Source organism: Panthera onca, chromosome D4, assembly GCF_046562875.1.
Source record: "Panthera onca isolate mPanOnc1 chromosome D4, mPanOnc1 haplotype 2, whole genome shotgun sequence".
NCBI classification, from domain to species: Eukaryota; Metazoa; Chordata; class Mammalia; order Carnivora; family Felidae; genus Panthera; species Panthera onca.
This window is the reverse complement of record NC_138351.1, coordinates 81,635,473-81,656,325: the sequence shown is the minus strand read 5'-3', so window position 1 is coordinate 81,656,325 and position 20,853 is coordinate 81,635,473. Positions and strand designations below refer to the sequence as shown.

The 20,853-nt window shown below is 51.3% G+C and overlaps 1 protein-coding gene across 6 annotated transcripts in view; it reads left to right on the top strand.

The window, feature by feature from the left end:
* Positions 1–20,853, top strand: part of TTLL11 (tubulin tyrosine ligase like 11) — a 237,035-nt gene that overhangs the window by 174,351 nt on the left and 41,831 nt on the right. For 4 of the 6 annotated variants that reach the window (XR_013551669.2, XM_060608799.3, XM_078436522.2 and 1 more), the window contains one exon: positions 1,315–1,398. The exons of the other annotated variants lie outside the window; for them this stretch is intronic. Coding sequence is in view for 3 of the 4 variants with exons in the window: in XM_060608799.3 (XP_060464782.3) it covers positions 1,315–1,398 (84 nt within the window). In the remaining variant the exon portion in view is untranslated. The remainder of the gene's footprint in view (positions 1–1,314; positions 1,399–20,853) is intronic. 6 annotated transcript variants of the gene reach the window in all.

The following is a 20,853-nucleotide window of genomic DNA, read 5'->3' as shown; positions in this document are numbered from 1 at the left end:
TGTGGTCATCCTTGCTCGTCCCCCTGGCCGAAGTTCAGGCGTCTGCTGATTTCCTTCCGCATACCTTTCAGTGCAGCCACAACATTTCTGTTCCTACATCTGAGAAGCGTGAGTCACTCCTGTCGGGAATAATTAGAACAAGAGGGTCTGGGCAGTGAGCAAGGAAGGGGGAGAAGGAAAGGCAGAACAGAGGAGGGTGAGTGAGCTAGGGAGCTGAGGGGGCAGCGCCTGGGGCTTCAGAACTGACCTCCCCCATTTGTCAAGAGGAGATCGGGTCCCAGGGGGAGGTGGGCCGATGGGGTGGCGGCTCCTCCAGGAGTCAGGAAGCAGGGCTGAGGCCCCCAGCACTAGCAGGGGTGGATGTTAGGAAATACTTCTGGATCTGAGCCCCTAACGGAAGGTGGGAACGTTCCAAGCCGTGCACATTCACAGCATCCTGTGGCTCTGGCAGGATCCAGAAGGTAGAGTCAACAGCTCCTGGTTATTAGGTTAGAGATGACCGAACCTTCAGATGGTGGAACACACACACACACACACACACACACACACACACACGTGTGCACACACACACGCGCGCGCCCATGCGTGCAGAAATAAGGCTCAAGGTGAACGTTGTCTGCAGCAAAGCAAAACATACTCTAGACATCTTGTTCACACTGCGAGGGAGGAAGATCCTGGAAAATATCAAGGGAACAAGTGTGGCAACTTACCGTTCCTAAATTTGAGAGAGATAAGATAAAGATAAGATGTAGTCTTTCGTTCTCTGCCTTTATTGTTGTATGTCTGTCTGAACGTAGCATTTTGGCAATGGGCTTTAATCAGGTCGTTCCTGCCCTTCGTCACACAGCGTCTTCTCAGTCACGAATCCCCTTCCTGGCGGCTTTTTGAACAAAAAGGGTTTCTGTAGCTATGTCTCGGCACTTACCGCATCGTAATGGAACTCTCTTTCTCTAGGTGTCTCCCTGCGCCAGTTGGCAGCCCGTGCAGGCAGGGGCACTGTCTTACTCGTCTCACATCCCCTCTGCCCCGTGCTCGACACGTAGGAAGGGCCACACGTTTATCTTGCCCGCTTATCACACTCGGTGCCAACTTAGAGACGCCTGTGCCCTCGGGCTTTGTTCCAACCATTTGAGGAAATGTGGAACCCGGGTTCTCACGGCCCCCTCCCCTCCGGGGTGTTTGTGGTGTCCAGGCCCTTTGCAGGCCCTGCCGGAGGCATCCTGAGCATCTCTCAGCTGCCCTGTAGAAGTTACTTGCGTTTGTCTTGTGCCCACCAGCTTGCAAACAGTAGTTCATTATGCTTTCTGATTTCAGCTTTCCAGATATCTATACGGACAGAAAACACAGATTCCCTCCGGTTTCTGACAGAATGCCTTCATCACAGCTTCCCGTAGTCAGGTACTGGCCAGTGGAGTCGACGTAGCTAAACTCGTCTACATCTCCTACACCTGTGGCTACGCCTCTCGGTTTCTGTGCCTCGAAAACTCCTACTAGAGTGTGGTCCGGCGGGCACGGGCAGGCGAACGGGGTCGCAGAAGCAGAGATGTAGTTAGAACTGACCCCGATTCTCCCTTGGTGTGTGGGAAGCAACACGGCAGAGTTGGTGGGGGGTGGGGAGACAGGTTTCAGCAGCAGAAAGGCTTGATAGGAATTCCCGTCCAACCCTTTGTCTGCTGTGCGACTTTGGACAAATTACTTATCTTCTCTGAGCCTCGGGTTCCTGATCTGTGAAATGGAGATAATGGTGCCCAACTCACAGGATACTGTGGGAGTCACAAGTGATTTGGGGGGGGGGGGAATGTGATCACAGCTGTCTTAAATCTCACATACTGTGTGCGCGCACACAACGAAAAAGAGAAACGGAAAGACAGATGAAATCCTGGAAAGAAAACTCCAGTACGTTAGCAGTGGCTGAAGGTGGATGGTGAAACAAAGGGTGAATTTTACCCCCTTTTTCTGCTTTTTTGGTATCTTTAAATATTTTTTCCCATGAACCTATATTGACTTGATAATTAGGAAAATAGAAAATAAAGAAGTGTAAAATAGGAAAAGAGAAATAATATGCATTAAGTACCAGGCATAAGTTGGCACTCGGTAAATGGTAGCTATTTTTACTAATTAGTCATTATGCCTAATAATAATAATTAGGCATAATGATTTCCTCTGGGACCAGGGGTTGTGAATTAGCCTGTTGGAGGCGGCTGATGACTCCCTCTAAGTGAGAGGGAGTTCTGGGTTCACTTCCAACCAGGCCACCCCTCCCTTGCCTCCCTGATCCTTCTGCCAATGCCTGAGTGCCAGACCCACTCCCTGCTCCCGCTTCTTCCCCCCCAAAAGCAGTCTGAGCAAAGATCCTGTGCCCCTAGAAAGGGAAGCACAGTTTCGGGCAGGCAGAGGTGTTCTCCATGGAGGAGCTGTCCAAGGAGAGTGGTGGCGGTCAGGGCGGGACATCACCATCCCTTCACTGGTGGCAGCCAGTTGTCTAGGGGGATAGAGTGAGAGGGTCAATAGTCCCTTCTATTTCTTCTGTTTGGAGAGTAGACAAGGTCCCTGGGACAAGAGTTTCCCAACACCTAAAACTGACTCGATGCTGTTAGTTGGCAGGTCACAGAAGTTAAACGTGTCCCCTCTCTTCACTCATGGCACAGTGAAAATACTGGTCTCACTGGGTCAGCCCAAGTGAGAGTTTTGGACTAACCTACCAAATTCCTCAGGGTCCCCACAGTTTCAACCAAACAGAATTAAACTTCTGCCAAAAGGAAAGAGAAAATGAGGTCCCGAACTAGCTGCATAGCTGTGAGCAAGTCAGAAGACCTCTCTAAACCTGTGTCCTAGGTGTAAAATGAGAGATCAGCACCGCTGGTCCCTGGAATCCCTGGACATTCTCAATTCCGTGACATGCTGATAATAAACACAGTTGGTTCTGAGAAGAGAGCGGACTCGGAGGTTTTCTCTACTCAGCGGGCAAGCTGCCAAAATGGGATGGCTAGGACAGGGAAGGACAGGAATTCTCTCTGGGGCTGACACTTAATCAGTGTGGCCCCCAGAGGTGACAAACGATGGCAGGACATCAGCTGGTGGCTTCTAGAACAGTGAAAACAGCAGGTCCTCCGCCAGTGCATGCGAAGCCTCCGTTACGTCAGCGTCGGGTGTGAAATGCCTTCCCAATGCCGGGCACGGTGGCAGATGTCACACAGATCACACGCTGTGTCCACCCCTTGGTGCCCTGCAGGATCAGCTTTGCCATCGCTCCGCAGGGGAGGCAGCGGAGACTCAGAGCTTGGCTCCCTTTCTCCCTTGACATTTTCTGTGCCTCGACAGCATGCTCAGCGCCCCGAGAATCTGAGAGCGAACAAGATGATCCAGCCCCCGTGGAACTGGCAGTTTAGAAACAGCTAGAGATAAGCACATGGGCAGTCATAGTACAGTGTGGAAGAGTCTTCAGAAAAGAGAGAAAAGTAGCGTTGTGAAGCACAGTGAAGGGGTCACCCACACCCGCAGAAGGGCAGGGCAAGGTGGGGGCAATGACATTCCAGGCAGAGGCCACAGCACGTGCAAAGGCCCCAGGGTGAGTATACAGCGGAAGGACTTGGAGAGCTTTGTGGTCTGGCTGGAGTTCACATGGGGATGTGGAAGGACAGGGGCTGGAGGGGACAGAGCCGGCACGTGAAAGGACTTGACTAGGCCAGTGACCTTGCAGGCAGAGGGGAGTCAGTCATTCATGCATTCACGCACTTGGCCAATATTCAGTGAGGGCCTACTGTGTGCCGGGACTGAGGAGCCAGTGGTGAACAGAACCATCACAAATGTCTGCCTTTGTGAAACTCACATTCTTTATTGGGGTTGGGGGTGGTAAGAGGGCAGGAGACAGACATCAGCTAAGTAAACGAGTAAAATCTATGCTCTGATGAATGGCAGCACGGCTGTGGTGAAGAACAGAGCAAGGCGGGCACTCAGAGGCTGGCGAGGAGTGGGCGTCACAGCTGTAAGCAGAGTGGCCAGGGGAGGTCTGTCGGGGAAGGGGACGTTTCCACAAGCACTGGAAAGAAGTGAGTGGGAGAGCCAGGGACGGGTTCAGGGCCACGGCTATGATATGGAAGATGTGTTGGAAGGGGAAGCTGGAAGCAGGCAGACTCGTGATGGGGCTGTTGAAATTCAGGTGACCCACCATTGAAGTGACAGGTGATGGCAGTTTAGATTCTGGGGAGCAGCAGTGGAGATGGAGAGAAGTGGGTGGACCGAGGTGACAGAGGAACAAGACTGGGCTACTTGTGGGGTTTGGGAGTTACTCTCTTCTGTCTGGTTTCTGACCCAGGCACTGTGTGGGTGTTAAATATCTTCTCTGAGTCGCGAGCAAAGCTGGCGGCTCAGTTTTGGGAGCAGAAATTGAAGAGCTCAAAAGCGTTTTGTCCAAGGGCACCCATGTTCATACCTGCACTGCTCACAACAGCCAGCAGGTGGCAGCAGCCCAAGTGACCATGCAGGGACGGAAGACAAGATGTATATGCACACAAAGGAATATTATTCAGCCTTTAAAAGGAAGGAGGTTCTGACACCTGCCACAGCATGGATGAACTTTGAGGACATTGTGCTACATGAAATAAACCGGACACAAAAGGACAAATACTATATGGTTCCACTTACTCACAGGAGGTTCCTAAAGTGGTCAAATTCATAGAGACAGGAAGTAGAATGATGGTTGCCGGGGCTGGGGATGCGGAAAATGGGGAGTTCATGTTTAACAGACACAGAGTTTCCATCTGGGAACGTGGAAAAGTTCTGGACGTGGATGGTGGTGAGTGTTGCACAACAGTATGAATGTACTTAATAGCCCTGAACGGTACCCTTAAAAAATGACTAAAACGGTAAAGTTTATGTTATGTCTGCTTTATGAAAATGTTTTACAATTCGTTTTAAGTAATTTACTCGAAGTCACATGACTATCAAGTCCAGCCCAGCCCCAGAGGCCCTCTTGTATTCCTGCCTCTTATTCTGAGGTCTCCCCGCCTCTCACTCTTCCCTGGGTTCCAGACTGGCTGGGATCCCCTGGCAAAGTGACTTGGCATCTCTGGGCCCATTTTTCCTCACCTGCAAGGTGGAGATGACCCTTCATGGGGTTGCTGTGAGAATTAGATGGGTTCACACCCATCACTTGCCTGGCACCGAGTAAATTATCATTACACATCATTGCATAGCATTGCTCTTTCTTACGTCAGAACTCCCTGACTTTGGTAAAACAGCACAGACCTAACTAGAATCCATGCCCTAGCGGTTGTGGGCTGTGTGGCTTTGGGCAAGCCACTTGTAAAGTGGGCCCAATAATTTCTACCTGGCAGAGATGAGGGCAAGAGTAAATAGGACCTGTGTTCAGGGTCCCCAGGGCAGGGCCTGGATGCCACAGTCCCTGATAAACAGCGGCTGATCCTGTACGGACACAAGATCATAGTTACGCGGGGAACAAATCAACCCAGTGACGCGACAAGTAAATTTCGCATTCTTCTCTACTTCCGCACCGTTTTATAGGCAGATACAGCCCTCCCTTCTGGTAGTTGAGGTGTCTGTAGAATCCTGAAATGACACCTTTGTGTTGGCTTCGGGAACAGGTCTGCATCTGATTTGTTTTACAAAGGAGATCTCTTCAGCCAAGTCTGAATAACAGTTATGGAGCTCCTGCTTGGCCCGGTCCCAAGCTGCTGCTGCTGCCAGAGAGTCAGAAACGAGACAGACAGCGGCCCTGTCTGCACAGAGCTGATTGATATTAGCCGAAAGAAGTGGCAAGGATATTGTCACAGCAAACTGCACTGGGAAATGGGAAACCTGGACTCCTCCTGACCTGTAAAGCCCAAGCGCCAGGAAACCTTGGACAAACCACTCCCTGTCGCCAGAGCTCGGTCCGCGTCTACATACGGGAGGAGGACCACCCCCCGTCCCTGTGACTTGAAGCTCTTTCCTTTCTAACTGCATTGGTTGTGTTGCCCCGTCTCTCTCTCTCTCTCTCTTTCTCTCTCTCTCTCTCTCTCTCTCTCTCTGGAAGCAGTCTGTGGGGCATAGGGTGTTCAGGGGAAGCTGGACAAGAGTCACCGCCTTCTGTGCTGTACAGACCTGGCCTTGGGGGCTTAGCGGTCAGCCAGGAGGGGCTTGACCCCATGGCACGCTGGGACTCCAGCCTCAAGATGGTGAGAAGAGGGAGGACACTGGGGCCATGCAGAGCCCGGAATGCAGAGACCTGGAGTAGGTTCTGGAGGCCAAGGCTAAAGCAGACTAATGGGAATGGGGCATGGCTCGCTCCAGACCCCCGCTGTGGGCTGGCGCTGCCTGGGTACCCCCACATCGTTCAGGCCTGACTCCCAAGGCGCACAGCAGCCAGGACAGGAAGAGGTGGCCTGTGAGGGCAGGTGCGTTCTGGCCTTCATCTGCCCACTCAAGGGGCGGGAGCCCCTCTCCTCGGATCAGATTCCTACCCCGAGGACAAAGGAGGAGAGGACAAGCTACTTGGAGATCTCGTGAATCCTCATTTCCCCTTTGCCTGTGGGGCAACAGGGAAAGTGTCCCTGCGCCTCCCTGACTGCTGGTCTGCCTTCTGCTGCTTCGTCTATCTCATGCCAAGGCACGGTCTGCTCATTTCACATGGGATGCCGCACCCATGTGTTCTTATCTTGGGCCGGAAGTGAGTCAAATCCAGCAAAGCTGCGTTCGGGTCCCGGGGATCATCGGTCTGTGCGCCGGCATAGCGTCTCCTCGTCAAACACTCGGTAGCCAACCCAAGCCAATTAACGTGAGGAAGAAAAATTGCACGTTATCATTCAACTACTGCTGCATCCATATGCATGAGGCCAAGGGACCTGACTCCCTTGCAGAATTAAGATAACCTTTAGAGGGACGCATTTCTGAGAACTCCCTACCCACTCCCCCTGCCTGCTCCCCAAGCGCTCCCCTACAAGCCAGAGCAAATGTTGCTTCCGATCTGTGGCCGCCAAGGAAACGGCCCGGGCTGCCCACATGCCGTCCAAGTTCTTGAAGAGTTTGATGGGCTCCTGCCACTTAAGAAATTGGTCACATTTAGAAATATTCAGCTTCAGTGAACATGTCACTGCTGCGTATAGGAAAAACATACTATTATCTCTAGAGCTTGCCTGAAACAACAGGCTTGTTCCCGAAACAGATGTTTTGTGAAATCCACCGTGACAGGCTCATCAGAGCTGGAGAAGGGCCAGCACTTAGTTACCAGCCTTGCAAGGACACAGACATCCCTGCTGGCTTCTCGTTCATCCTCCACACCTGGGCTCCGAGGAGATCCTCCCCGTGGTTCTTCCTTCTGGCTCTTGGGTTCTGAAGTTAAAACATTTTACAAGCTTGATACTCTAGACAGAATTCAGTCAGCCAGGTGTGTCCTGGGGAGAAGTTTTCCAAGGTAATGACTCAGGATATCTTAATTCGGTTCCACTAACACTTACCGAAGGCCTACTGTGTACCCGCGACCGTTCCGGCTGCTCTCAGTCACATTATCTCGCGGTTACTGGTGGGGTTGCCCAGTTCAGAAACAAAGACCTTGGGTTGGTGTCCCAGGGCTGCCGAAACAACTCACCTGTTGGCCTCAAGCAACAGACAGGCGTTCTCTCCTGTTCTGAGGCTGGACAGCGTCAGCCGGGCCGCGCTCCCACCCTCCCGAGGCCCCCCCGGGGCGACTCGCCCTCACCCCTGCCAGCTTGTGGTGGCTCCCCGCCTTTGCTGGCCTGTGGCCGTGCCACTCCAATCTCTGCCTCGTCTCCACACGGCCTCTTCTCCGCCTGTGTCTGTGTCAGATTTCGTCCCGCCTTTCTCTTCTCAGGACACCTGTCCCTAGATTGAGGGCCTAGTCGAAATCCGGGATAGTCTCCTTTCGAGAGCCTTAATGTGATTACACCTGTAAAGACCTTTTCCAGATGAAATCACATTGCCAGATTCTAGGGGTTAGGGCCACTATTCAGCAAGCTACAGACCTCTAGGTATTTTCTGGTTGTTTCCCCAAAGTCACACAATGAGAAAGTGTCAGAGTGGGAGGTAAACCTGGGCTGGCTGGCTCTGAGCTCAGACCCTCCGTCAGGTCCTCACCCTGCAGACTCTGTGATGCAAAACGTGGGCAACGGGCCCTGCTCTTATGAAACTACAGCTACATGGGAAGGAGCTTTGCGTGTTGGTTATGAATGAGGCTCTTGTGTCCAGCCGATCCTTATGACCTTGGGCAAATTATGTCACTGCACTCATGTCTCAGAGGAAAATGCCTTATGCCGAGAATGGGAATCATATTAAGAATAATAATAGCCTCACACGGCTGTGGTGAGGATCAGATGAGAGAAGGCGCTTACCCACAGGCATGGAGTCAGCAAGATCCCAGACGCCCTGACCCCGCAGCCTCTGCGGTTAAGCACCGTGCTCCCTGCTCCCACTCCCCAGAAGCTTTGAATCAGAGCCTCTGAATAGAAAAGGGATTGTGTACAGGTCCCCAGGAACCCAGGTGAGGAAGATGGAGAAGCCAAAGCTGACTTTGGGGTTTTGAGCTTGGCTCACTTAGCGGAAGGAGCTGCCAAAAACAGCACGGGTGGAAATGGCAAGAAGCAGGTTTGTTGGGGGGCCGGGGAGCAAATCGTGCTCAGCTTGGATGCAAGCGGGACACCTGGGTGGATTTCACTGGCAAGTGCTGGACTTGGAAGGTGACTTTTAAAAGCGCCCCAGAGCTTAAGAGTAAGGGAAAGAACTGAATCTGTTTGGCAAATTCAAGCGCTATCACAGATTAAGCTTCTCAGGGGGCAGAGAGCAAGCGAGCAAAGACGAAGTGAAAGTGTCGGTGCTCACTGCTTCGTGGTCACAGCACTCAATTTTCTCACCTGTAAAATGGGCATATGCTTGTTTCTTCCCAAGCGGTTGCTCTGGTGGCAATAGATGCCAGATGGGAAATTACTCCATACGTTAGGGGTTGAACCACAGCTAGTGGCCGTAGGTACCGGCATCAGCCACCTTTTCCCAGACACCGAGCCTGGCAGGAGAGGCGCCCGGGGGTCTCCCCATCTCTGCGTCATGGCTGAAGAAGCAAGAACTGTTCATTCACCGGGTTGGAACGGGCCTTCTGCCGGGCTCCACGTCTATCCATGATCACCAAAGGAACTACAGTAACAACTTGAATTTCCCCGTTCCCTGGGCAACGGGTACACTTCTGCCAGGGTTTTCGTGTTTCAGAAAACCAGCTGAGGGTACCACCCGCAGTGCTTCTGTTCAATGTACGCTCACCTGGACCCCCCCCCCCCAACGTGTCCCCCTGGCCATGTACCCTGGACTCCCCCCACGTGTCCCCCTGGCCATGCACCCTGGACCCCCCCTCCCACATGTCCCCCTGGCCATGCACCCTGGACCCCCCTCCCACACGTCCCCCTGGCCGTGCACCCTGGACCCCCCCCCACGTGTCCCCCTGGCCGTGCACCCTGGACCCCCCCCCCACGTGTCCCCCTGGCCGTGCACCCTGGACCCCCCCCCACGTGTCCCCCTGGCTGTGCACCCTGGACCCCCCCTCCCACGTGTCCCCCTGGCTGCGCTCGCCTGGACCCCCCCCCCCCACGTGTCCCCCTCCCCATCTCATAGGGATTTGCAGGAAGGGGTAGGTCAGTGACGTTGCCATGACAACCAAGGAAGAGGCCAGCTCTGACTTCAGCTCCAGGAGGTGCTTGTTAGCAGGGAAACTAAAAGATAGGCTTTCTCTTGTTTTCTTTTTTGGGGTGCGGGGCGCCCGCCCCATTCCTCTTGGCACAGAAACCTTTCACTTCCGCCAGGTGAGCTGGTCAATTGAGGATATTTAACTCATTTGAACGGGCGCCCGGAGAAACCACTGTGAAAGAAGTGTCCGTGTGCCGTGTCCGGGATGTTGTGTCACAAAAAGCACACTGCTCCTTAAGGCTGCCCCTCAGGGGGTGGCTGGCAAGTGGGCGCAGCAGCCTCTAGACCCCGGTCTGCACGTCTCCACATCTGTGGGATTTTTAAGCTGTCTTACACTGAGGACCAGTGATCTGTCTGGCATTCTACGGGGTTCTTTACATTTGGTATTCCATTTGCTTCTCACCAATGCCCTGTGTGTTTAGTATTATTGTCACCATTTTGCAAATGAAGAAACCGATACTCAGAGAGGTTAAGTACCTTCCCCGAGGCCACTCAGCTGGTAAGTGGCAGTGCTAGAGCTCAGCCCCAGGCCCGCTTGATGTGTAATCCCCACAACTGTTGCTGTCCTGCCACCCTGCCTTAACCTTGTACTTGAACCTATGCAGTCTCTCTCGAGCTATCAGGGAGGCATCATCTAAAAAATGTGCCATGATAACTAAACATTTAGTACTTCTGCGAGAAACACCACTGCACACAGTCTGGATGTCTGCTTGGGGAATTGTGCAGTGACAAGAGAAATTAATACTCTAATGGATTTTGACAACAACTCTATGTTAGGGGAATTCAAATGGCGTGGAGAAAAAAGTTAGGCTTTCTCTCTGGACCTGGTTGCTAATATGCATATGCCTAATTTATTAGCCGTGTTGTGTAAAAAAAAAAAAAAAAAAAATCTCATTTTGTGAGGACCGAAGTTCTTGGAGGGATGGAATGCTACGTACGGACTGGAGGAGGCAGTTAATTCTTCCTGGCTGGGCTTCAGCTGACCGGAAGTCCCTGATTTTTGTTTGACATTTCGTTCGCACTCACTGTGCTGCAGCCAGGACGCTAGCCTTTTGTTTCCTGTCACCCTACTGAATGCCTCCACACCTCTGTGAGGGGGTTGCTGTAGTCCATCACCATTTTACAGAAGAGAAACAGAGACCGAGCCTAACACAACTTCCCCAAGGCCATACGGGTAGGAAGTGAGTGGAGCCAGGATGGCTGTTATTCTTATTGCCATAAATTCTTCTTGTTGCACTATTACCCTTAAAGCAAAACAAAACAACAAAAAAAATGGCTTTCTAGGACCTGAAGCTGCAAATGACACACAAAGGTCACCCCCCCCCCCCCCCCCCCGCCGTTTTCTTGCCTACGGCAAAATTACACCAAATTCTTCACATTATTTGTTTTAAAGAATGCTTTTCTTACACAGTCATCTACGAGCGTGCCTTTTCTTTTGCATTGCCTATGAGATGTAGAGTACTATTAGGGGAACAAAAATGGGTTCTATTTTCAGCAAACTCACAGTCTATGGGGGAGAGAGGCCACAGACTTCCACGGCTGTAATATAAGTTTAGAAGATGATTGATTGCACAGGAGAGGAGCAAATGAGGTGCTGTGGGAAATCCACAGGAGAGTGTATCTGGTGGGAGGGACGAGGGGGCTTGTGGGTGGGTTGGCACCTGAAGTGACCTCGGCAAGGTGTGCGGGATTGGGGCCTGGATGTTGGGGGGGGGGGGTGGCAGGGAGCAGGGCACAGGCATCGGGGCAGTGGGTGTGAATGGGAGGGCCTAGGGAGCCCGGGGTCGGGGGGTGGGGGCAGGGAGCAGGTCAAGGACAGAGGCTTAAAGGACACTCTACCACCAGGAGGGAAAAAAGACAGAGAACAGAAAACCACCAGGGCATGGGCACAGAAGCCAGGAAATGAGAGTTCCAGAAAGCGTGGTCAAAGCGTCATCAGATGCTCTGAAGAAGCTGAACTGGAGAAAGACCGAGAAGGTCGGTGGCGATCAGGAGGGTCATGGTAACCCCAGGAAGAGCCGTGCATTTGAAGCAGTGGGAGCAGAAAGGCAGTGGAAGCTCGCTCAGTACTGAGACCAGGAGCGCATCGAGCACCCAGAGTGACCTTCTCTAGGCCATGCCCTGCTGCACCAGGGCTCAGACTGCAGTGTCCTCACAGAGGGTCAGCAGAGAGCCCCCTGGGCACTGGAGAACGCCGATGGAGGCCTAGAAAGAACAAGGTCTTGAGAGTCAGAGCCAGATTACCAGATGCGACCATTTAGAGGCAGGTGACCTTGAGGACTTCATGTAACCTGAGCTTAGCTTGGTAACAGCTAACACTTATTGAGTGCTTACTGCATGCCAGGTATGGTTCTAAATGCTCTACGCATATGTATTAGCTCATTTCATTTTCACAATGATGCTGTGACGTAGGTAGAATTATTATCCCCGTTACACAGAAAAGACACCAAGGCACGAGCATGTTAAGAGACTCTTCCAAAGCCACCAAGCTAGTGAGCAACAGGGCCAGGATTCCAACCCAGGCATTCTGCTTCCAGAATATCTCCATCTTAATATCTCTATCTTAAGGTCTCGTGTGGCTTAACCAGGGTAATTAACGTACAGAAGGGTTCCTGGCCCATAGGAGGGGCTCAGTAGGAGCTATCCCTCTTACCCCCTGACCACGTAGGAATACAAACTCTGGGCATCCTTGCCTGAGAAAGGTTGTGGGATCAGCCCCATAAGGCCTCACTCACGTTAGTGAAAACCCCAAACAGCACGACACACACAAAGACTGCCTCAAAAAGTGGGATACACACGCCTTGAGCCCCTGGGACACGAATGAAGATAGTTTTGTGTTCAACACCCTCACTGCGGGTTGACCAGCCAGCCGTAAGGCAGTCCTGGGTGGGGAGGGCCCTTGAGGGCAAATCAGGGACAGGTGAAATCCACCAATCAAGCAGATTTCATCCAAAATTTAAGGGGGAAGGATATTCGGCCTGGGATATGCCCACTGAATCCCTGGGTACCTGGTGTTCACCGGGCACATATACAGTATACAAAGGAGAACTAGGAGTACCACAAAAAAGGAGCTGCATTTGGATAAAATTGAAAGCCAAAAAGAATTACAGTCTAAGCAAAGGATAACTTCTACACATGGTTTCCCCCACTTATCGTCTGTGTTCACACAGGCCTATACTTTGGTGCAGAACTGTGTTTAAACACTAAAACGCTTTGTGTTGCAGACAGGCGCTGAGTGTGTAATTAAAAGGATCCCTTCATTAGCAGAACTAGACAATGAAAGCTCGAGTTGGCCTTTTCTGCTAATTTTGGAGGTGGTAAAACAGAGGCCAATACAACCACTGATTACAATCGTCACATAGATGGTGCCTTGCCGTTGCCACCAGGAAATCTTGGCTCCTCCTGTAGACAGACAGGCTCTTCCCATAGCTGGGAGGGACAAAGAGAAGGGATGCATTCTGGCAACGGATGTGGAGGGGTGTGGCGGTGGCGGTGTTAAACACGTGACCCCGGGTTCCGGGCCCAGCCCCATCACTTAGGCAGCTGACTTAACCTCCCCACGCCTCAGTATCCTCAGATGTAAACTCGAGTTAATACTGCATCTAATTAATTAGACTGTTGTAAGAACTCAGTGAAACAATGCCCGTCTGTATTCGCCGTCCGATGTTTTGAGCACCTACTGTGTGTCCGGAACGGTGTCAGAAGAGAGATTCATACGTGAGTGACAGCAGGGCCCGCCCTCCTGTGACTCGCAGTCTAGGGAAGGAGACAGGTGTCAGAGACAGTCATACCGACAGCCATTTGGGTATGATGGCGACAGGCGACAAAAGGAATGCAGACCGTGGGCTCTGCTCTGGGCAGGGTAGAGATGAAACGCTCAATACTTACATCTTGGGATGAGCATGAGGATGATGACGATGTACAGAGAGTCCAGAAGGTCTTAGGGAAAGGAATGGCTGCTTCCAGCTCCAAAGGCTGAGGAAAGCTTTTTGGAAAAGGCGATGCGAAGTCTAAGATGTGAAGGACGAGTTTTTTCGCGTGGATAATTTCGGAAAGAACGTTTACAAAGAAGGGGAAGAGCGTGGAGAGGGGGAGGTGAGGTAGGCAAAGTAGCCCCCCACCCCACGCCAGTGCTCTGCTCACGAGGAGGGAGGGCCCGGTCGAGGGCGCCTGGGGCAGCCAGTGTGGGCCAGGCGCAATGAAAATCAGGAAATCCTTCTCCGGGTTCCTGTGAAAAGTTGAGCACTAGCCCAATCATCCACAGAAAGATGGTGGCCAACCACCTGGTGGGGTTAAAGATGGGACAATGCAGCCCTTTGGTGGAGGCGGGGGGTGGGGGGGGTGGAGGGGGGTGTGGAGGAAGAATTCTCCTCCCTGCCTGCCAGGGTGGCCTCCACGGTCGGAAGCCTTTCATTCAGAATCAGAATTTTGGCCACTCCGGCATTTCAGTTTAGCGGTGGTTTGGTTTTTGTTGTTGTTGTTGTTGTTGTTGTTGTCCCCTTTCCTTCTTCCTTTTTTAAATGCTTTGGACAGGAAGCCAGGAGAACTGGGTCTGCCTTTGCCAGCACCTCTCGCTGGCCACCTCACCCCAAGCGAGTGTCTGCCTCGACTTCCTTGTATCATTCAAGAGAAAAATGAGGCGCAATGACCGCCAGGGCCCCTGCTAACTCCACGGTTTAACTTTTTCTTTATGGGGGGAACAGCAGTGATTTTGTGACGTTTCTTTGTGCGTTATTTTATGACATTAGTCATCCTTAGTAGAGAACCAGGGTGTCAGGTGAGGGGCAGTTTTCCAGTGAGGTCCGAGAAGATGAGACTCATATGGGGGATGTATTTAGGGCGAGACGAGAGGCCGGGTGCAGCTTGCAGTGAGATTTCCCGCTCAGAGAGCAGGAGGGCAGTCTAGTGTCTAGTAATGTGAGCTGGGGGCAGAGCAAACCGTCAGAAAGTGGTTAAAGAAACCCCATAGCCTCCGGAGTTCCCAGAGATGTGTGCTGATCTCTCCCACTGAGCCTGGTGACCAGACAGTGAGCCTCTGGAGATGATGGCGGGAGATCAAGTTGGTGATTATCATCACAGCGGCTAACAGGTACTGAGGCGCCGTGCCAAGCACGATGCATCCACTTTCTCTGTAATTTACATCAGCCCGGTAGGTTAGGTGCCATTATTATTCCCATTCTTTGTAAGAGGAAGCTGAAGGTTTCCTTGAGGTTGTATGACTTGCCCGAGGTCGCCCAGATCCAGAGGGCAGAGCCGGGACTCCAGGGGAGCAGCAGGCTGGTGCCCTGTGGCGAGGAGCTGCCTGGCATCACCCCTCCCTGACCCATGTGACAGTGTGCCTCATTGACTAACTGCCCAAGACAAAGAGAGCAAGAACGACGGCAAGATGCTGGCTGTGTGCGGAAGGGCGGAGCAGAGAGAGCCCTGTTAGGAAAGAAGCGTATTGCGAGGTCTGTCAGTTCCTTCATCCGGAAAATGAGAGGGCCGAGCCCCGTGACCCTTGACGGCCCTTCCCGCTCTGAAATAGCATGCGCTCTGGGTCTGTGGGGATGGGGGCACTGGAGTAAGTCCTCATGTTTGTCCTTTTGTTAACTCGGGGCCTGGCAGGAAGATGGTCCTGTGGCAACCCCAGCCTGGGGGCTCTGGGAACTCATCCCCAGCAGTGACTGAGACCCGGTCTGCTGCTGTCGCCACTGGGGCCCTTGTCAATTCATATACGCGACAAACGCCGTGCATCGGTGACTCATGTGAGCCTGTAATGGTAAAATAGGGATTCATTTGTTCGGCAACGGGGACCAGCCCCATCCAGATACGTGCTGGTTACTCCCGCGTCGTCCCATTGAGGTCAGTTACGAGCCCCCAAGCAGATCCGTCTGGATGCTTCATAGGGAGGCTGTGTGTTTGATCCTAAGCAATGCAATAGTCCTGGGCTAGGCTTGGACGGGGTGCCCTCGCAGCCACGCTCCCTCATAGGCTGCATGACATCCCAGAAGTAAGAGACTTCCCTCCACCGTCAGGGAGGAGAACGTGTGTCTAGAGAAGGTGCGTAACTACAATGAGTTGTAGCGTGACAGGGTGGAGAGCGCCTGGGCTTTGAACCCAAACAGACCCAGGTTCAAATCCTCACTCTCAGCCATGTAATAGCTGAGTGACCTTTGCAAAGTAGGGTAACCTATCTGAAGCTAATTTTTCTCTTGAGTAAAATGGGGCCACTGATAGTACGTAAGTCATAGGATCATTGCCAGGCTCAAATGAGATGTTACCCGTATCCCGCCTGACTCTCGGGCACTCAGTGCCTGGTAACTCCTCGTGTGTGAAAGAGGGTCGTGCACCGGTTAGAAACAAGGATGCTAGCACCTGCCTGCCTGGGTTTCTAACCCGGGTTTCTAACCGGGATTAGACTGTATCTTCATACCTCAGTTTCCTCATCTGTAAAATGGGCATAATAATAACACCTACTTTGTAGGATTGAATCAAGGTTAAGTTTGTTTTAAACTGCAGTACCTGGCACATAGCAAGTGCTGCCAATATCCGATATCGTCACCGTTGTGTTTGTTGCTGTTCCTGTCACGCCGTGCTGGGGAAAGAAGTGATCCAGGGAGGTGGCCGCGGCCAGGTGAGCCCTCAGAAGAACATTGCGTGGAGGGGGACAGGTAGGCCCAGCCTGGGCCTTACAGGGACTGGAGCATCGGACAAAGTTCCCTCCCTGAGTACTTTGCCTCATCAATTTGGAAACACCTGCCTCGCCCTCTCTATCATCTACTGCCTTCTGTTCAAATAGCATCGCATCACCATCAAGCAAATGGGGCCCTGCGATGGCAGAGATTTATCAAGTGACAGAGCTGGGCTACGTGGTAGTTCCGTTTATTTTTAGTGACTTCACCCTCCAGCTCTTTAAATTAGCTGCTGGGCTAATTTAAGGCACTTCTTTGGTACGCGGTTAGCAGTTTCTTTAGGAATGACAAGGCGCAGTTAAATCCCCAAGAGACTGTGGGGACAGGTCTTGGTCAAATGGCAGGGAAAGGAGCCTGCTTACCTCGGTGCAGCACCACCACTGCCCACGAGGCTCTCCTGCCAACCCACGGATTGCCCAGCAACACAATCCAGGGTGTTCTCTCCCTTTCTGACCCCCATGGTCAAGCTGTTGCCAAATCCACCCTCTTTCACCTAGAACCAGCGATCCTGAGATCTTAGCCTGCCTTGGAATCACCCACGAGGCTTGCTACGCAGATTGCCTGGCCCACTCACAAAAGTTTCTGAGTCCACAGGCCTGGGATAGGGCCAAGGATTCATATTCCTAACAAGATCTTAGGTGATGCTGATCCCGCTGGCCGGGGATGTACGCTTTCAGAATGATTGACCTGGAATATTCCAGTAGCTTCCTAACATCGTCCAGTCGCCTGCCTCGATTCAGGACTCGTGCTGCTGGCAGCCTCGTTCACCTTGACCACACTTCTGGTTTTGCCACTCCCCTCCCCTAAATCCACCACTGCTGTTCTCCCGCACTACCAAATCCAAACACCCTTGTCTGACCTCCTAGATCCTATGAGACCCAGACACCCCCACCAGCTTCCTGCTCGTATTCCCACCCATTCCCCTTCATGCATACTACCCAGCAAACCAACCTCCTTCCATATGTTCTAGGTCCCACTCTGCATGTTCAACTGGCCAATTCCGCCTAGCTCACTCATTGTTTATGGATGGGTCTTGTCTCCCCCGCCCGCAACGTGGTCACGTGCTTCTGGGGTGGTGAGAACTGTGTCCACCTCACCGAGGCCCCTGGGACAGGGAAGTCCTCGGACAAATAAAATTATCGAAGGGCTGCTTAACTAAAAATGGTGACTATTTCTCTGAGAGACTTGGCGCACTTTCTCTGACACTGGAATTTGACCTTGCTTTATCTACCTTCCGATTTGGTTGCTTTCTGGGGCTGTTACGGAGCGTCTGCCTAAGGAAAAAAGTCTTTGGTTGGATTTAAATCCAAGTAGCACAAGAACGATACAGTGAGCTAAGCACGGAATGTGTAGTGGTATAGTCCGAAGTATGAATTCTGATTCCACTACTGATCTGTGAGGTTGGGCAATTATTCCGGTTCTCTGGGTCTTGGGCTTTTAATCTGTAAAATGGCACCTATCTCGTAGTTTCCGCCTACCTCGTAAAATCGTTATGAGAAACAAATGAGGTACTAGAAGCAAGTTGCTGGGCCCAATGCTTGACGTACAGTAGGTCCCCAATACATAGCAGACAAAATAAGAGTTAGGTGGTTTTTCACAAGAGTTTTAATAAAAAAGAATCCCATTTTATTTGAAAAGCGATAATAGATAAAACATTCCAGAATTTTAATGAATCAAGGATATACCAAATTCAATAAAAAAAAAAAAAGAAATTACCCCAAAGGACTAGTAAGCTTGATTTATGTTTTCTTTACCAGTCACTTTTATTTCATAAACCCGCCGTTTCCATTAAAATGCTATTAAGTAAAAAGAGGATTTTACAGTATTTGTGATAACTTGGATCTCGATGTGATCATTGGAATTAGCTCAAGCAAAGATACCATTTCTCACTGTTTTATCTCTTCTTCTGTATCAGCTACATCTTTACGGCCTTCTTCCAGTTGAGTAAAACACTTCCCCCTAAATTTGTGGTTTTGAGTCTATGAAAATTATATCTGTGGCTTAGAAGGCCCTTGTCATCTTGAGCATATTAATTGGCATTCAGGAAGGAAGGGAAGCGGTAGTCAGCCAGTAAACACAGCAGCCCTTGAAAGAATGTGAAGGGCTCACGTAAAGGAGAAAAAAAAAAAAACCCACTCCATCTGCGCGGCTCTGGGGCAGACCCTGTGGCAGGCTGAGGACGCTGTCGAGAGACCTCCTCTGACATGCATATCAGCGGGAAAGCCTGCCCAGCCCAAGAGGTCCCCTGGAGGTGGCGGGGTCCCCGTCGCCAGAGCAACCCAGGCAAAGGCCACCACCCTGGACCATCTGCTAATTAAGGGACCCACTGATGGTAGTGGCCTTATCTGCCCGGGATTGAAGTTTCTTCTCTGAAATGGCATTGCCATGGAAGTGTTCTGGAACTAGATAAGAGGTGATGCGTACACAACACTGTGAATGTACTAAATGCCACTGAATTGTGCGCTTTAAAGTGATTAAAATGGCACCTTTTACGTTGCATGCATTAGACCACACGCCAAAAAATAGATGGCGTCATTGCACAGAAGGACCTCCAAGTCTGCGGCTAGCTGTGATGTGTCCTGTTTCGGAGAGGGAGCACATTCACTTAGGGACCGATCACCACATTCCATTTAGTCACAGACAGGCCATGTTGGGGCACCCGGATGGCTTCAGACATGCGCCTGACTCTTGATTTCAGCTCAGGTCATGATCTCATGGTTCGTAAGTTTGAGCCCCGCATCGGGCCTTGCGCTGAGCGTGGAACCAGCTTGGGATTCTCTCTGCCTCTGCCCCCACCCCCCAACCTCCCTCTCTTAAATAAATAAAAATTTTTTTTTAAATAGGCCATGTAGACAGTCAATAGCCAACTGAAGGGGGCGGCTAATTAAATTATGGTTTGGCTTTAATACCGAATATTTCACATCCGTGAGAAATCACCTTCGTGAAAACGTGTTTAATGCCACGGGAAGATACTCTGGATGTGGGGCGCCTGGGTGGCTCAGTCGGTTAAGCGTCCGACTTCGGCTCAGGTCGTGATCTCGTGGTCCGTGAGTTCGAGCCCCGCGTCGGGCTCTGTGCTGACAGCTCAGAGCCTGGAGCCTGTTTCCGATTCTGTGTCTCCCTCTCTCTGACCCTCCCCCGTTCACGCTCTGTCTCTCTCTGTCTCAAAAATAAATAAGATGTTAAAAAAAAAAAAGATACTCTGGATGTAACTTAAAGTGTGAAAAGAAGGATTTACACTATATGCAATGTGATCCTAACTTCATAACTATAGATAAGAAACCAAAACATAGTGGTCTTTATCCCTGAGCTGTGGGTCACAAATGATTTCGATTCTTTTATACGTCCTCAAAATGTCTGCAAAGAGCATGGATGACTGTTATACTCTGAAAACAAACAAAAAACAACCCAACTATTTAAAACACAACATAAATAACAGTACTTTGGATTCTGTGGCCCACCCTGTGAACCATGCTGTGCTTTCTAACAGTAGAGGGGCAACGAACGAGCCCTGGTTAGAAGGGCTGATTTACAATCCTGGTTCAGCTGTGACAAACCTTGCTGGAGCTCGGTTTCTTACCCGGAACAGAAGGCATAAGAGTAACAGTCACCTCGGGGCGACTGGGTGGCTCAGTCAGTTAAGCATCGACTTCAGTTCGGGTCATGATCTCGCAGTCCATAAGTTCGAGCCCCGCGTCGGACTCTGTGCTGACAGCTCAGAGCCTGGAGCCTGCTGCAGATTCTGTGTCGCCCTCTCTCTCTGCCCCTCCCTGGCTCACGCTCTGTCTCTCTCTGTCTCTCGAAGAGTGAATAAACATTAAAAGAAAAAAAATTTTTTTTTTTCAAAGAGTGACAGTCACCTCACAGGGCTGCGTGAAGAGCCAGCGAGGTACTGGAGATAGGACAGCTGATTGAAGGGTTCTCGGAGCTCTCTTCATTGTCACAGAGCATATTCAAACTGTACGTTTCCAAACCTTCCCTCGACCAAAAACCTAATGAGTGCTTAGCAAGTCAGCAACTGCCACTTCTCCAGTAATTTAAGAGCTAATTTCCAGAACACTACTACTCTTTCCTCATCTGTCTTCCTGTAACCTTCGTGTGGAAACATGTCATTTCACCTGAAAAGTAACCACTGACTTTTATGTACTGTCCTAAAATTCAAGGAGATGATGATAAAACCAGCTTAGCTGAAAGGAGATTGTGCAGTGTCCCACCCAGGAGCGTGTGCTTCTCAGGAGAAATCCTGGTGAGATTGAGCATTTGTTTCCCCAGAACCATCCACACGGCTGAACTTCAAAAGGGGTTTGTTTTCCTGGGGGCGCCTGGGTGGCTCAGTCAGTTGAGCGTCTGACTTTGGCTGGGGTCATGATCTCGTGGCTAGTGAGTTCGAGCCCTGCACAGGGCTTGCTGCTGTCAGTGCAGAGCCTGCTTTGGACCCTCTGTCCCTCCCCCCACCTCAAAATAAACATTAAAAAAAAAAGAGCTGGTGTACAAA